This window comes from Ciconia boyciana, chromosome 14, assembly GCF_034638445.1.
Source record: "Ciconia boyciana chromosome 14, ASM3463844v1, whole genome shotgun sequence".
NCBI lineage: Eukaryota > Metazoa > Chordata > Aves > Ciconiiformes > Ciconiidae > Ciconia > Ciconia boyciana.
In genome coordinates this window covers 16766977-16783043 of record NC_132947.1, presented here as the reverse complement: position 1 = coordinate 16783043, position 16067 = coordinate 16766977, and the positions used below count along the sequence as shown (strand labels likewise).

General features: G+C 55.2%; 1 protein-coding gene and 1 long non-coding RNA gene across 9 annotated transcripts in view; one reads left to right on the top strand and one right to left on the bottom strand.

Annotated features, from left to right (window-relative positions):
- Positions 1–176: 176 nt before the first annotated feature.
- EPB41L1 (erythrocyte membrane protein band 4.1 like 1) overlaps positions 177–16067 on the bottom strand; it is a 72319-nt gene continuing 56428 nt past the window's right edge. For 7 of the 8 annotated variants that reach the window (XM_072878746.1, XM_072878750.1, XM_072878751.1 and 4 more), the window contains 8 exons: positions 9725–10123; positions 8244–8354; positions 7750–7830; positions 7495–7557; positions 6480–6575; positions 5599–5679; positions 4534–4650; positions 177–3297 (listed from right to left, as the gene is read on the bottom strand). In XM_072878746.1, the coding sequence (XP_072734847.1) occupies positions 3289–3297; positions 4534–4650; positions 5599–5679; positions 6480–6575; positions 7495–7557; positions 7750–7830; positions 8244–8354; positions 9725–10123 (957 nt within the window). In that variant the 3' untranslated portion in view covers positions 177–3288. Of the gene's footprint in view, positions 3298–4533; positions 4651–5598; positions 5680–6479; positions 6576–7494; positions 7558–7749; positions 7831–8243; positions 8355–9724; positions 10124–11382; positions 11491–12048; positions 14719–16067 lie in introns of all 8 variants that reach the window. The other variant, XM_072878753.1, reaches the window with a different exon arrangement.
- Positions 487–5310, top strand: LOC140659294 (uncharacterized). The gene is made up of 3 exons (XR_012045086.1): positions 487–627; positions 2581–2725; positions 4715–5310. It is a non-coding gene; the product is annotated as an uncharacterized lncRNA (long non-coding RNA).

The window sequence follows — 16067 nt, the reverse complement described above, 5'->3', positions numbered from 1 at the left end:
CCCTCTGCCTGCGGAGCCTCCCCGCAGCCGCCTCCGCCGCCAGCTCCGCCGGCCCAGCCTGGCGGCACCTTCGCCTTAGCCGGAGCCCAGTGTTTCCACGTGCGGACCCCGGGGGCGAGGCCCCCCCTTCCCCTCTCCATCCTCCTGGTAGGAAAGAGTCCGCCGAGGCCCCGAGCTGGTTTAGCGTCAAACACATTTATTTCACTTTTATTGAATACAAGAACAGTGAGCACACACGCATACACCACCGAGCACTGAAAATGGGTATGACCGAAGGGGGGAGAGGGAGAACAAGGGAAGAGAAAAGGAGAGTTAGTGAAGGAACAACAGAGCGTCGCAGCTGGTTGGTAAGGTGCTTCTCAAATAAAAATAAATATTATTATTATTGTCACTGTTATTGTTACTCATGCAATCGCAGGCCAGGTTTGGAATGAATTTGTGGGATCAGGTAAAAACAGGCACTCATGTCTCCCACCCCGTTCAACAGAAAGGCCCCTGGAAGAAAACAAGCAGTGATCAGCTGTGTGAGACGGAGCCAGGCGACGGGCAGGCTGGGGGAGCTGAGCCCCCGGGGGCCTCAGCTGCGGCTGAGCATCAGAAACCCACACCTCGCCAGGCGAACAAGCGGTGAGCTTTTTTCTTTCCTTTTTTGCTTTTTTAAACACTGTCACCCATTAAACACGCTGCGGAAGCCATGGACTGGGTCTGCTCACTCCAAACCTAACTCATCTCAGTCCAAGCGCACATCAAGTCTAACTCTGTAAGGCCGCTAATTTTAACAGTAACCTTCGATTTCATAGCTGTACACAATGTCAAAAGCAAGTATCTAGTTTCACAGTAGCCTCTGGTGGGTTGTAAAGGTGTCAAAGCCAGGTGGGCTCCTCTGAGCGTGAAACACGCAGTGTGTTGATGAACACCAGCGCCGCATGCGGACCCACAGGTCCTCCGCCACCCCGCCTCTCTCTCTGAAAGTGCCACTGCTGATTACAGCTGGTTTGGGTGTATTGAAAAAAGAAAAGAGAGAAAAGTAGCCTCTTTGCAACTGCCTTAACTCTTTTTTGGTTGGGGGTATGCTCTCTAAAGGTAGCTGAAAGTGCTCGGATGGAAGCTGGGAGACCCTCACGACCTGGCAGCACTGGCGCCAGCCAGCAGCTCCGCTTCCCAAGCAGCCTGTGCTCACGCCTTTCATGCTTGCAGGAGAAACCTCTCTGCCAAAAGGAGAACAGACTTCAAAAGGGGACATACTAGCAAGCAACTGGTGAACCATGGCTGCCAGAGAGCAGGGCCTCTCCCAGGACAGCAAAGGCAGTGAGCGGAGTCTGCCCACAACGTCCTCACGGCGCAGGCTCTCCTGCTCGCTGTCATCCTTCGAGCCGTTGCAGGACCTGGCAAAATGCCCCTACTTCTGGGCACAGTCCGTGTGAGGGGTGGGAGACTAAAGGCAAAATGGTGCAGAATCGTGGGCCCTTCTGTTTCCGCAGGAGCTAGAGAGGCTTCCAAGAAGGAAACCTGTTTCTTTCCTTTCCTTTCCTTTCCTTTCCTTTTCCTTTCTGATTTTGGCTCCAAGTCCACCCTAACTGCCTGGTTCACAGTGTACGAGGCCCTGCGCTTGGCCCGTGATCCCCTTCCAAAGGCAGCCGTAGAGGAAGGCTGTGGCTAAAGGCCGAGCTGGGATGAGTTGGGGGAAGGCAGCTCCACTGACATCTCCTCGACATGCGCCTTCTTATGCAGAGGGCCTGGGCTCTCTCGGCCAGCCTGGGATGCTGGGGACACTCTGCAGTGACAGAGACAGCAAGGTCTCTCCACCGCCCATCCCCAGGCCGGCTGGGGTAAGGATTGCCATCGTCCCGCCCTTGCTGTCACCAGCCCGCAGCGCCTCGGGCAGCCCTTGCCATCACAACCCAGGCAGTGGGGGAGGCAGGGCAGAAACAACCCCTCTGCCTTCGACCCTACTACAAAGCTCTACGAGTAACTTCATTACTGGGATCCACAAGCAAAGCAAAACCACCCCAACCACCGGCACGGCTCAGTGGGCTGGAGAGGAGCGATGAACGCAGTCCTGTGGCTGCCATCTTGCTCCCAGCTGACTCCCGTGGCCCTGGGTGGGGGCCAGGGAGACGATGCTGCCTACAGCTGCCGGAGCCGCAGCCTCAACCTCTTTCCCTGCCCCTCCAAGTCACCACTGACCCTCCAAATCCAACCACCATACACTGCAGACCAGCCGGCGGGACATCTCCCGTCTCTCGCCCTCTCCCCTTCCCCCCCGAAACAGCAGCGGCTGAAACCTTCCCTGTTCTCTTCTTGCAGGACCGAGTCCCACGTGTGATCTAAGAGTCTCAAAATACACCAACCACAGTCAATCAAAGAGTTAATAATTTTAAAATGTTGTCATCGTATTTACCAGCACTGTTGAATTATTTCAGTATTGTTCCCTCCCTCCCCCCTCGTTATATATAATAATATACATAACTTAAATGCACATCCATATGAAACCCCTACAGGCTGCTTTTTTATAAATGAGAAACCATATACATATCATTTGTTTTGTCTGAAATGAAATCCATTCTTAAATACCTTCAGAGAACAAGAGGTTGGACAAGTGCACAGAGAAGAAGATAAGGAATGGAAGGGGAAGAGTTAACAGAACCCCAAAAGATGCAAAAGAACCGGCATGGAATGAGGAGAAGGGCGAAATCACACTTGTGAATCGGAAAATAACTCTAAGGTAATAAAGTCAATGTTTTTCTCTCTTCTTTCCAGAGGTGGGGAATGGTTTTGCTTCTGCTTGTGGTTTTCTATTTAAGTTTGCTTTTTTCTTGCTTTGTTGCAAAGCAGTTTTCCTTTCCATTCAGTGTACAACAAATGAACTCATGATTGTGTATCCTTTAATGTAACATGCAAGATGGTGGCTTATTGTATTGTTAACAATATCATTGTTATTGTTATGATTTTTTAAATCTTATTTTATCACCAATCTAGTAAATTCTTCAATTTATCTGCAAAGAGGGTTGGCTTTGTTTGTTGGTGGTGGTGTTTGCTATTCACTTCCAGCATATAGCAGCAGTGCAAGGATGCATTTTGTTTCCTGGTTTTTTATATATATATATATATGTATGTATGTATATATATATATAATATATTTGCTATTCCTTTTTTAAAAATTTTTGTCTCTCGCCATGAACATTGCAGCCAGGATGTCTATGTCTTGCTGACAAATCCAGCATGAAGGCTCCTTCTCCGCTGTTCTCCAGGTTTGAATAGAGATGCCCACTTCCATGAACATGTTGGTCAAGATTCCTGTACAAGGCAGATGGAAATGACCAGTCATGGGGTGCTGATTTCTTCGGCTATAAAAGGGCTCCTCTTTGTATGAGGGCACTGGACAGCAAATTCGCAAACACTTGGGGCCACGGTTTGCTCTTAATTACCAGGACCTCTGGTAATTAGCAGGAACCCTTAATTCACTGGGCTGGTGTTGGTGTATGGGGGAGATAACGGTGAGTCACTGCTCCCTTACTTGAAGCCATTCAATTAACATTGGGTGGCTCCCTAAGTGATGCAGAAGTATCTGGGCTTGCTTGTTTGTACCGTGCAATAGGAGGCAAGATTAGGGAGATGCAAGAGCCTCTTCTGACCTTGCAAGCTGCAACGGAGCCGGTCGCTTTTCCAAGCTTAAAAGCTGCCAATCAAAATCTTCACATGATAAAGAAACACAAAATCACGTTTCCAAAGAGGCCTCTCCAGATGCACCTGCAGCCTGTCTGGTGACAGAGCTCCGCATACATTTTTTCAGCAGTGAAGCTGCCTTCAAAAGCTCCCCCTCTCCTTTCCACCACACTCCTCTGCCCCTCAGCTGCTCTGCCACAGAGGTCTGTTGGGCTGTGCCGCCACCGAAGAGCTGCAGCAACCGGCTGATGGGCGAGCAACGGGGCCGGAGTGGGGGGGTTAGAGTGGGGCAGGGCTCCTCAAGCCAGCTTTGCCCTGAAGAAAAATGTCTGGGGCTGTGACTGCTTTGAGACATCTGTGGGGAGGTGCAAACCTTGTGTGCTGCTGCCTGCACCTGCGTGTGTATAAAAAGAGAACCTGGGGATCTGAATGGGACTGAAGAAGCCTCTTTTTTTTTTGCAAACACCGGTCTGATACTTCGCACTGGCTTTGCAGAGCCTGTAGCCAAGTTTCTCAGCCCATCCACAAAACTGGGATCACCTCGGTCCCTCCCCGCCCCAGAGGGACAAGCGGATCCTTTCTTCTTCACCTGCAAATCACTCTGGCCCCTCTGCTGAGCAGGACAGCAAGGTGACATCTGCAGAATTGCTTTTGGTGGCGTGACACCGGCTTTCTAACCACAGCCAGGTGGCCATGCCCGAAGCCACCATCACACTGGAACTGCAGGCCAAGAGCTGCCACTGCTAGTGCCAAGGAGCAGCAATGGCTACTGGCACCGGCAGCGGGTGGGGATCAGAGACACTCGCCCAGTTACATCCACCCCTTACGCAGCAGGTATAAATCATACCTGGTAACTTCTCCACCTACCTGAGGCTTCTTGTCCCTTTCCTCTGGAGAAGGCTCTGTTTCTCTGTATACCACAGCTTTGGTTACCAGCATGTCAGGATGCTGTAGTTTTGCCTCTTTGATTGCTAAAGCCAGTGCCTAGAAACCAGAAGGATGAAAGCATTTATTGTCACTTCCCTGAAATCTGGCACATTTCTCTCAGACAGACAGAACCAGCGGACAGAAAGAGCTGGAGCTGAGTGGGATTCCAGGAGGACACGGATGCAGAGGTTCAAAGCTGAACCCACAGTAGCCTCGCAGAAGAGGCTGGAGCCCACCACTGACGGGGGATTCGTACACCGTTGGGATGCCTCATGCACTGCCCTTCTCTTGCTGTTTTTTCTGTAGAGATGCGCTATGTCCCAGGCTCCCTGCTGAAACCCAAACAAAGGAACAGCAGCAATTCTCTATGCAGCAAAACCCTAGAAAAATCTACAATAATAATCTATTTAAATGTATTATCATAATTCTAAAAAAAGAAAAAAATTACTTTAGAGTCTTTTAAATACTTTAGCTCTTTAATTTTTCTTTTTAAGGAACAAATCCCAAAGGGTTAGGTCACAGGAAAATGACCCTGCAGCCCTGGAGATTTGTGTCAATCTGTATTATTTCATCATAAAAGTTTGTCACTTTTTGTTCCTCTATCATGGAGGCAGATGCAAAACACCATCACTTGGAGTGAGTCAGACTGCAGTGAAACTGTGCAGGAAAGAGAGGAAGAACCTGGGTCACTGGAGTGTTTCAACAGAGAAAGGGCAACTGGAAACGTGTTTTAAGAAAATAAAAAGGTGATCCCATCACCGGGCTCTGTGCTGGGATGTAACCTTTACCGCTGCTTCACTGCTGGTGGGAGCTGGGCTGGGGCTTCACGAGGGTGCCACTGCACCCCACGGGGACCTGCACTGCCAGACAGAGCTGGTAGGTTTGGGGCCTAAGGGGTCAGGTTTTGTAAAGAAGGAGTAAACAGGTACGAGCCAGAACCAGAAGCATGTGGTGCTGCAGCTGGGGCAACCAGAGCCAGGCAAAGCCAGGGTGTCCTGCTCCTACCTGGTCCTGGTCCACATCTTCGTCTCCTGTGATAATGATGCGCTTCTCTATTCGGGTCTCTGAAAACCCTCCTTTCACAGTCTGCACGACAAGAAGGAAAGCACTCACCCACAGCCATCCGACAAGCCAGCTCCTGGCGGTTGTAGCTCTGCCCACGGGAGGAGGGACAATGCCAGCATCGCCTTAGGAACTGCCCCCATAATTTAGTGTATCTCCCACTACCCTTGAGTTGGTGTTGCACCACTCCAGCTCTAATAAACCCAATACACCCCAGCAAACACAGCTCCCATAGCTGACACAAGGCGAGATGCTCCAGCACTCGTGCTGTGGGCTTCTTGGGCCAGGGGGACCTGGGGTCTGGCTCTAGGTGCGCCTGGGAACACTCACCCCAGTTGCACGGGCAGGGACTTGCACGCATGCTGCCAGCAGCCTAATTCAGAGTCCATTCCACCCCTGCAGCTGGCTTCAGGAGGTCAGCGACACTGCATGCCGCTCTTCCTTCTCGCCCCAATGACTCCCTGCCCTCCCAGTCTACCAAAGAGTAGAGGTGGGCACGGCATGTGTTCACAGTCCTCGTGGGTGGTACGCCGGTGACAAACACCCAACGCCTGGGTGTCCTTGCCTGCAGTCCCCCGTGGTCATGCCTGGCTGGATGGGACGGGCAGCGCAGCAGGGCTGAACTGGGCACGGGGCGCTCAGAGCAGGGCATGGGCCGCTGTACTGGCTCGCCACCCCCCAAGGGACAGCATACACTTTTTCGGCTTGTAAGGAGGAGAGGGGCATTTTCTGCTGGACCAATGACAGCATAAATCCACCCAGCCTCAAATCCCAGTGGCTTGCATCAAGAACCCCCCGGCTGCCCCCTTTGGAGCTGCTCTTACCTTGGTAACATGGGTAGTGGTGGAAGTGGAGAGGGTTTCCGCAGTGGCACTGAATATGCTGGTGAGCACTTCCTTCCCAGCAGAGCCGCTGGTGATCTGCGGGACAGAGAGCAGCGGTGTCAGCAGGGCTGCCCCAGTGCTGGCTCCCGAAGAGCTGGGACCTTCCCACCGGGATGCACCTACTCAGCCAAGCACAGGAGGGGAGAGCATGGCAAGGGAATAAAAAAGACACCGCACTGTGCTTCCAACTGGACCTAGGGTTTTTTTGAGGGGTCAGGGAGAGGTTTCGACAGCTACCCCCAGCCCAGAGCTGCAGGAAAGGGCCTCTGCAGCGGGGAGATGATTTCACGGCTGCGTTCTGCTCTTCCCCATCCATCCGCAGGGCCACCCTAAGCGCAGAGCTCTCAGGCTACCTCTAGCTTTGTCCGTCCCACTTTGCGTGGCAAGGGCTGGGAAGGCTGCACTGGTGCCCCAGCCACAGTGCCAGGCACGTTCTCCCTGCTGCCCAAAGTGACGAGCCTGGAGCAGCATGAGGCGTTTGGGAGGCTTGGCTCCATCGAAACAAGGCAATTGAGTAGGAAAACACTTTACACAGGAAGGCCTGCTGCTGGGCAGGGTTGTTGATGGCCATCACCTCCACTGGGAGTCAGGAGACTTTGAGTGTGGCCTTGGGTGGCCAGGCAGGACACCCAGGGCTAAAGGTATCTCAGCCCGCTATGAGACTTCACCAGGGACGGGACTATTTTTCAGGAATTACCCTCCTCCAGCACATGCTCAAGGCGCATCTGGCACAGGAGAAAGGCCACGGGCAGGGGGTCCCCCGCCATCTCACTCCCCAACCTTCTGAGCATCCTTCTGCTCTTCCCAGTACCAATACACCAGCCCAGGGTGCCAGTGCTGGGAACACAGGAGGGGGCCCTGTGGGACCAACCCCAGCCAGCCCCCAGCCCCGCAGGGCTGCATCCCTCCCTCCCCGCCACTTGGCCTGGCCGGTGGCACCACGTCCCCCCCTCACCGGTGAGAGGGAGCGAAGGTCTGTCGTGGGAACGGCCCCTTTCCCAGCCTTGGTGCCGTGATCCTGAAAGAAGAGCAGACGGGCCCGTTGGCTTGGATGCAACACGGGGGCAAACGCAGCAGGTTGCCCTCTGCAGACATCCCTGGCGGGGCAGGGTCCCCCCCCAGCACAGCTGGCTCTGGTCGCCCTCCCCGGAGCAGAGGGACCGCAGGGGACAGCGGCTCCCCCACCTCTCGAGGGGCCAGCCCCGCTTACTGAGGTCGCCAGTGCCGTCTCTGCGGTGCCAGCATGAGCAGTGGCTGTGGCGTCCCTGCTGCCCGGGGTGCCTCCTTCCACCTGCCAGGGCAAAGGAAACCTGGTGAGCCTGGCGGTGCCGGGGAGGGGGGGGACACCCACAGGGACGGTGCGGCCATCCTTGCTGCCAGGGGAAGCCAGGGAGGGCCATGAGGCCGCAGACACGCGCGGTGCAGCATGTATGGTGGCCGTCACCCTCTGGAGACGTCTCCACGTGCCAGTGCTGCCCAGGGGCACGGCAGAGGGCGTCAGGGACGCACACAGAATATCTCTGGGTGGGCTGTGGTTTGATGTTTGGGGGACTCCAGCAGGACAAGGGTGAGCAAAGGCCCCCAGCCGCCCCACTCAGCCACCTGCCCGCCCAGCGCCGCTGCCTGGGGACAGGTTTTGCTGGACTGAGGCTTGGCAGAGCCATCAGGGAGCAGGGCCACAGGAGGACAGAGCCACCACGTCACCTGGGCTGCGTCTGTGGTGCCGACCTGGTGGGGAGCAGAGCCGTCTGCTTCGGGCTTCTTCATGCCCGGCTGCAGGCCGATGGTCACAGCATCTGTTTTTGGGGCTGATGACTGCAGAAGAAACACAGCAAGTCAGTCACTGGGGCACAATGTCAACAGCCCTGAGTGCTCCTTGTGCACCAGCCCCCAGGAGCAGAGCATCCCCGCCCCGCTCCTCTGCAAGTGCCACACATGTACGACGTCCTGCAAGCGTCACGCCGAGCCCCACCTGGGCAAGGCTGCTGCCCTGGGCAGACAGCCCCCATGCAAAGTGCCCTGTGTGACTGACATACCCCAAATCACACCTGATGCTCTGTCCCTGGGGTTTTCAGGGATTTTTTTGACAGATTTATAGACACCACGGGTTAGGTCAAACTGGTCTTCAAAAGGTGGGTGAGACCCACCAGATCCATTTCACTCGTGCCCTGCAGCAGGTTTACGATCTGCACCAGCTCCCGGTGGCTGCGGTTACACCTGGGATGTCAGAACCTCGGGGGAATGGAGACAGGTTTCCAGCAGTCTCCTGCTACAGGAAACTGGAGCTGCCAAGGGCTCCTGCACAGGGGATGCTGCCCAGCGCCGGCCATGGGGCACCACGGAGCTGATCACCCATGCCCACAGCCCTGCTGTGACCCCAGAGCCCACGGTGTCGGATGCTCCGCACAGGGGTTTCCAGGCTGGCTCAGAGAAAGCTCCCTCTAATTCTGCAGCTTTTTCCTGGCTCCAGGTGTGGACTCACCCTGGCAGCTCCAGGCAGCGTTGGGGACTTACCTGCCAGGGGTGCCCCGGCGTTGACCGGGCAGGAGATGGCCCTGGCACGGCAACAGAGGCAAGGCTACATTTTGTCCGAGCTGGGGCTGGCTCTACTGTCCTCTCCCTGTGGCATACACTCAACTTCCACATGCATGCCGCGTGCATTTTTCTTAGCCCCGTTATAATCGCTCCCGGCACAGGAGTGACCCTCCACGAGATTTGGAGCGGCTCCCACAAGCTACTCTGTAAATCCCTCCCCGCCCCGGCATGACCAGAGAGGTTAGTTGGCAGCACATTTCTCTTCACTACACAAACTGGTCACTGACTTCATGCAAAACACAAGGACAGAGCCGCCGGTTAGTGACACGTGCCCTTCCCAGCTGCTGACATGCTGTAGTGGTGCAAGGGACAGAGTAGGCAGCCAAACGCAAGGGATTAAGAGGTGACGATGACTCCTCCTGGTTAGCTGATGCACAAAACACACGACAGAGCCATGCAACACAGGTGACAGCGTGCATCGGGGGAAAACGGCTACACCGGACAGGAACCTGGGCACGTTTGAAAGCTAGCATGCTCTTCCAAGCCAACACGGGAGTGCACACCAGTGAGGCAATACTGGGCACCAGGACAAGGAACACAGACGCGTGATGGCACTGAGACAGCCTTGGTGGAATGGTGTCCCTGTGTACCTCTAGCTGGGAGACATCTGGGCTGGGCTGGGAGACCTTCTCCCCGCCTTTGACATCCTCTTCCAGTCCGGGAACTACTTTGTCAGTGTGCTGGAAGGAAACCAGGCCTTCATCTTCTGTTTCACTCTTGTCCTTGTCCAGCTCGGGCAGGCTCCGGGAGATGTCCTCAAAGGCTGTGCCGTGGAAGTCACCGATCACTGTGAAGTCCACCTCTGCTTCCAGGCTGGAGGTTGAACTGACCGTGATGCTGGAGCACTTGCGCTCGATGGCCAGGTGGTTGTCCTTCAGAAAGACCGAGTCCTTCTCCTGGTCCTGCTCCTCATCACCGGTGTCACTCTCAGGAGCCCTGTGCCGAGGCGGCTTAGCTTTCTCCTCGGCGCCCTCCCTCAAGCCCGCTCTCTGAATGAGACACAATGGCGGAGAGAGACGAATACAGTGAGCACCGCATGGCGCGGCAGTGCTGGCAGTGCCGATGGGGAGAGGGGAGGAGGAGGAGAAAGAAGGCTGCAGCAAACATCACAGAGTAGAGTCAAAGACAACTCAAGCATGGAGACTGAAACCTTTCTGACAGCAGCGACTTTGCAAGGGTGGGGTGGGGGGAGAAGGGTTATTCAATCTGATTTTGCCGAAAGTCTATTGGTAATTAATCATCTCAAAAAAGGATCAGTCACACAGAAAAGCTTGGCCAGCTTGGCGGCACATCAGTGCACCCGGTGGAAGCAGATGTATGCAAAACAACAGGTCTGTCAACAGACATTCAGAAACAGCTCAGACGCCAGTGCTATCGTACGTCAGTAAGGTTGGGCACTCAAAAAAAAAACAAACAAAGGGAAAGAAAGAGAGAAGAGCCGGAAAGAAAAGGGCCCCATCAGCCACGCACAGTGAAGGAGAAGCGAAGGAGTGTGCCAATTCCACTGAGCATCCCTGGGCCGTGCGGAGCATCGCCCCGGGGGAGGAGGACCAGCCCTGCCGGGGCCGCCCACCAGCCCTGCACGCCGGGGCGGCTGCCTGTGCCGGGGGGTGAATCTGCCCCACCAACACAACGCTCCCCTCCAGAGGCCTCACGCAGCCGGGGGTGAGTCGTAGGATGAGCTGGTTGGGTGTTTGGTCAGTGTAATTGACAGCACGATCAGAGCCAAGGGATGACCTCCCTCCGTTAGCTCTTCTCCAGACATGGACATACCTCTCAACTCCGCCATCAGAGGGCACATTTCCCCTCGCCACGCTTTGCCATGAAGCCATGGGAAATCTGGACCCATGCTGGACTTTGGGAAATCTAGACCCATTGCTGGACTTTGCGTCTCGCTCTAGGCAGTTCTCCCTTAGGAACACCTCCAAGCCCACTGACGCCAGAGGAAACCCACCTCCTGGCCCCTGGTCCAAGCGTTTGCAGCCAGAGCCATCCCCCCAACGGGCCAGGCTGTGCCAGCACAACCTTCCCTTGGCACTGCTGGGAGGTTGAGAGGTATGAGAAACAGGGTGTCAAACAAACTCAAGAGGAACACACCTGCATACATGTTTTTGTGTGTGTGTGTATGTATAAATATATACATAACAGCTCTGCAATGGGGAGAGGAGCTGGAAGGACACAGCCCTCAGCTGGTTAAGGTGAGCTTTCATACTACGGTAAGAAGCAGTTAGTAAAACGGCACTGAGACCTGGAAGACCACTGGAACAGCAGTCTTTAAATTCTCTTCTTTCAGGCTGGATTTTACTGACGGGTCAGATAAATCCTTTTCTTCCCCACTTGGTTCCTGAGATTTGCTCTGGATTAGAGAAAATGGTTAGTTGTAAGGAAATGAACTCTACAGGAGCTGATCTAGCGCTTACGAGAGCGAAGAAAGCTATTTCATCATCCAGCCACCAGCTTGCCGAAGACAGGGGAGGGTGGGTGAGGCCGGCGAGCTAAGCAAGAAGGGATATCAACGTAAGAAATGCAAGGGTGAAGCTGGAAGCGTGGGCACACTGCTGCTAGGTGTGTGTGCGTGTCCGTGACAGAGTCGCAGCTCCTTCAGCCACCCCCCATCTCCCTTTCTTGCTCCTGGACATGAAGCTTGGGTGCCCGCTCTCGGGTTTAGCGAGCAGCATTCTCCAGGGAGCCAAAATGTCAGGGGGGGTCACAAAACAAAAGCTGATGGACCAACTGGCCAGCGGGTCTGCATTCAGCAAATAAGCCTGACCACACACACATACATAAAAGGACAGGGGATGCAAAGCGACTGCTGTCAGTCAATGGATGTGTGAGGAGCCACTGGACATGATAATAAAGAGCCACACAACATGCGCATGAACTTTCCATCCGGACAGTTCATTGGAAGAGTTACCACGGCTTCTGCCAGCGTGAGTTCGCAGCCAGAGTCGGGGGAGGCCAGGTCAGCACTGTCTTCTCCTTTGTGCTCCAGGTCAACAGAAACATCTTCCTTCAGAGAGAGAGGCTGGGAGGTGTCTCCTGAACCAGCCCCTAGCCCAAGGGCCAAGGAGCCCACACTGGATGCAGGTCCCACCAGAGCGACCGGCACCGCTGGCGGTGAGGCGAGGCCTGTGTTCAAAAGCATGTCCTGTGCCAGACCCTTTGCTTTTGCTGATGTCTCAGCTTCAGACACACGCTCTTGTCCCTCCTGGGCTGCCCTTCGCTCCACTTCACTTTGCTCGAACATCTTAATCTTAGAGGCCACTGAGGTTTTCTGGTAGCTCTCGCTGTCCTGCCAGCTACCTGGGGTCACAGTGACATCTCCATGCTCCTGGGACACAGCCCCTGTCCTCCCAGCCACGCACATCAATGACCCAGACTCTATTTGATGTGTCCCACTGCTCACTTGCAGCTCTCCCCCGCCTTCGTAGATCAAGGTAGAGAGCCGGTATGTCTTGCTTCCTTGACACAATCCTGCTACAGGGGAGCGGTAGTGCGGGACATCAGCAGCTTCTTTGGGGGGAGACTTATCCTGTAGTGGCTGCCCCGGAGCAAGGTCACTGTCCCTGGCAGTTTCTCCTACTGTAGGGCTCCTGCCCTGCAGATCTGGTCCCGCATTAAACTCCAGGTCCCGGGGTGGCTCTTGCGCTTTGGCATCTGCAGTGTGGAGCAGCCCTCCAGCCATGGGACCCTCTTGGGGCAGGTCTCTTATTATGGCCTCAGTCTGTTGTTCTGGTTCTTCTGCCTTGGGAGGCAGCTCTTCCGTGCAAGGGCTTTTGTCATGGGACAATTCTTCCATCCCACAGCCTTCATCTCTGGTCAGCTTCCCTGATGTGGGCCCTATATCCTGGGAGAGCTCTTTTATCATGGGCTTCTCCTCCTGGAGCGGCTCTTCTGTGGCAGGGACTTTGCTCTGGGTTGCCCTCGCTGTGACAGGGTCCATGTACTGGGCCACCTCCGCTGTGGCTGGGTCTCTGACCTGGATAGGCTCTGCTGCAGTGTCTGTGTTTTGGGGTGGTCTGCCTGCAACAGGACTTGCACCTTGGTGTGGTTTCCATGTAGCAAAGCCCATGTCTTGGGGGAGTTCTTCAGATTCAGGACTGGCGTCCCTGGGTATTGCCACCTCTGCTACAGGGCTCACGTCCTTGGGTGCTCCTTTGTCTACTACAGGGCTTGCCTCCCTGCATGCCACCTTCGCTGAGAGGTTCACATCCTTGGGTATGCCCACACCTCTTACAGGGCTGGTACCCTGGGACGGGTCTCTGCCCTCAGGCTCAGTGCCTGGGGCTGGCTCTGCAGGGACAGGGCTGGGTTGCTGGGGAAAGGGCGTGGGGGCAGGAGTGCTGGGTTTATCCCCCTCCGACCCCGCAGTGGTGTGAGGGTGGCCCTGCCGAGGCACAGCTGACAGAGGCGACTTGGTCTCTATCTCTTCCATCTGAAGAACCACTCTGGCACTTTCCTCCTTGTCGTTGTCTGCTCCAATCATTCCTGAGAGCCCCTCCACTGCCGTGCAGATGTCCGGGCTCTGTACTGGGCTCCCTCTGTGCTCCTCAGCCCCGTGGCCATCTCCTGCCAGGCCACGTGGCTTTAAGCCTCCCAGTGGGCTTTGCAGATCCGTCTCCTCTGGTCCCTCCTCTCGGGAACACGGTAGGGCTTCACCTCCCTCGGGTGCTTCGCAGCCTGTCAGCCCAGCGGATGCTTCCTCTTGCTGTAGGGGCAGCTCTTCCTCCTGCCCCAAGGTGGGATGTCCCGCCAGGCTGGTCCCATCACAGCCTGTCCTGGGCTGCTCCGGTGCTTCAGCAGGTTTTCCAGATGCTGCCCTGTGTTGCTGACTTGCTGAGGAAGGGGGTTGGAACCCAGATCCCTCCCCAGATGTGTTCACAGTGGCTTCTGGTCTCTCCTCCAAGCCAAGCCATCCACCAGTCTCCGAAAGCAGGTGTGTTTTACTGTCCTTCGCCTCTCCCTCTGGATCTCCTAAGTAGATGATCCTCTGGGTCGCAGAAGTCTCGGAGCTGTCGTCACTAGCCTTCACTTTAATTTTAACGAGCTCTGTGCCTGCAGCCAGCACTCTGGCCTCCTCCTTCCTGGAGGCTGCAGAAGCACGCTCCTTGGACACCACCTCACTTTCTCCCTGAGGAGGCTCTGGCCCCAAAATCTTGGCCCTTTGCCTCTCTTCAGGCTGCTGACATGGCTTGGGCAGACCTGGCTCACTGGTGGTTGCCTCCTCGCCCTGCTCTTGGGGCTTCTCCTCTGTGCTCTCAGCTGGCAGGCGCTCTGCCTCCTGGCTGGGCTCCCCCTGGGTTTCCTTCTCATAGGTCTCATCCTCCCAGACAGACTCAAAATCCTCTGGACTAGCGATCATTTTTGCTCTCGTCCGGGTATCCAAGGCTGCATCTGCTGGCTCTTCCTGGCCTGCCACTTCCTTGGCTCTCCCTACTGCCATCTCCACTTTCGACATGCTCGCACTCATTTTCACCTCTGAGGCACCCGCATGCTCTTCTTTCTTGACTCCCAGAGCTTTCTTTAGAGCTACCGCTTCCAGCCTAGGAGTTTCTCTCTCTATAAATACCCAATGCTCCGAGCCCTGCATTGCAATTGGAGCAAGAAGAGTTAGCATCAAACATACTTTACCTAACTGCTGATCACTGCTGTCATGAGTAACAGAAAGCTGATCTGCCTCGGACAGGGCTGGCTAAAGTAGTATTATAATTATTCATGCAAGAGTTGAGGCAGGGTCTGTACAAAGAGCCTGGCAACTCGCTGATGGAGAGAAGGCACTGCAAATAAGGGGGCTGATGCCGTGACGGGAACTGAGCCCCTCCATCCTCTCCAGGGACCACGTTTTGCTCTGGGCGGTGGCTCCCTGACATACCTGCAATATCTGCAGCTTTGCTGGAAGTACAGAAGTGAGAGCAATGCTCCCAGCAGACACATTAACAGCCATCAGGGCACCTCTCATGAGGCAGGGGAACACAGCTGGTTAAACCCAGCTGGGACTCCCCAGCTGACTCCTGTTTTCAGCGGGCTCTAGCAATCTCCATGAGCAAAGGGTGAGATTTCATTGTAGGCAACGGTCTGTGTTTTGAGTAGCTTCACTCTCAGCTTCATCCACGTGCCCTAAGACTATGTCAGACTGCCAGGAGCACGAGCAAGAAAAGAAACCACCTTTAGGCATCAGAAAGGCCCTTTTCCCTTCCTACCAGATGCTGCAGCTCAGATTCACTCCAAAGTCCATCCTTCCTTTCCAGCTCTCCAGGGAAATCTCATCAGATGCAATTATTTAGCAGAGGTTTCTAGCAATGCTGAAACCAAGCAGTTCAGAAAATGTAACCTGTAAAAGGTTACCTGTGACATGTAGAAGAAGACCACAGGCTTGGTAGCTGAGACAGCTACGGGTACTGCAGCCGAGGACCAAGCAAAGGCTGTGGAGCATCCTGCAGCAAGGACAGCGTGGGTTTGCGGTACCACGCAGTGTACCTGTGCTGCTGCGCAGGGGAGGATGCTGGAGCACTGGCACTACGTACACTTGTACATTCACGTGTTTGTCCTGTGAGACAGGTAAAGACTTCACAAGTGCCAAGAGCAAAGCACTGCTAAAATACAACCACTTCTGGAACAGAAGGTAGAAAATAACCCACGAGAAGACAGCAGCAGGAGAACATTTGCACCGATGAGGAAGCCCCGCAGCCTCCCCAGCCATCCTACTGCAGGCAGCACACACGTGACGGGCAGTGCTGCGGGCAGGGTCCTGCGGAGGTCACCATGGGGCTGGCTCTGCCCATGGCACCGGCTGCCTGGGCACCGGCCTGCGGGCAGAGCCAGCGTCACTTCTGCAGGCTGGGCAGGACTGACCCTCGGTGGCACCAGGATGTGCTCCAGCGCCAGCGAGGGGGGGCTGCCTGCCCCTGCTCAAACCAGGAAAAATAATCCGTG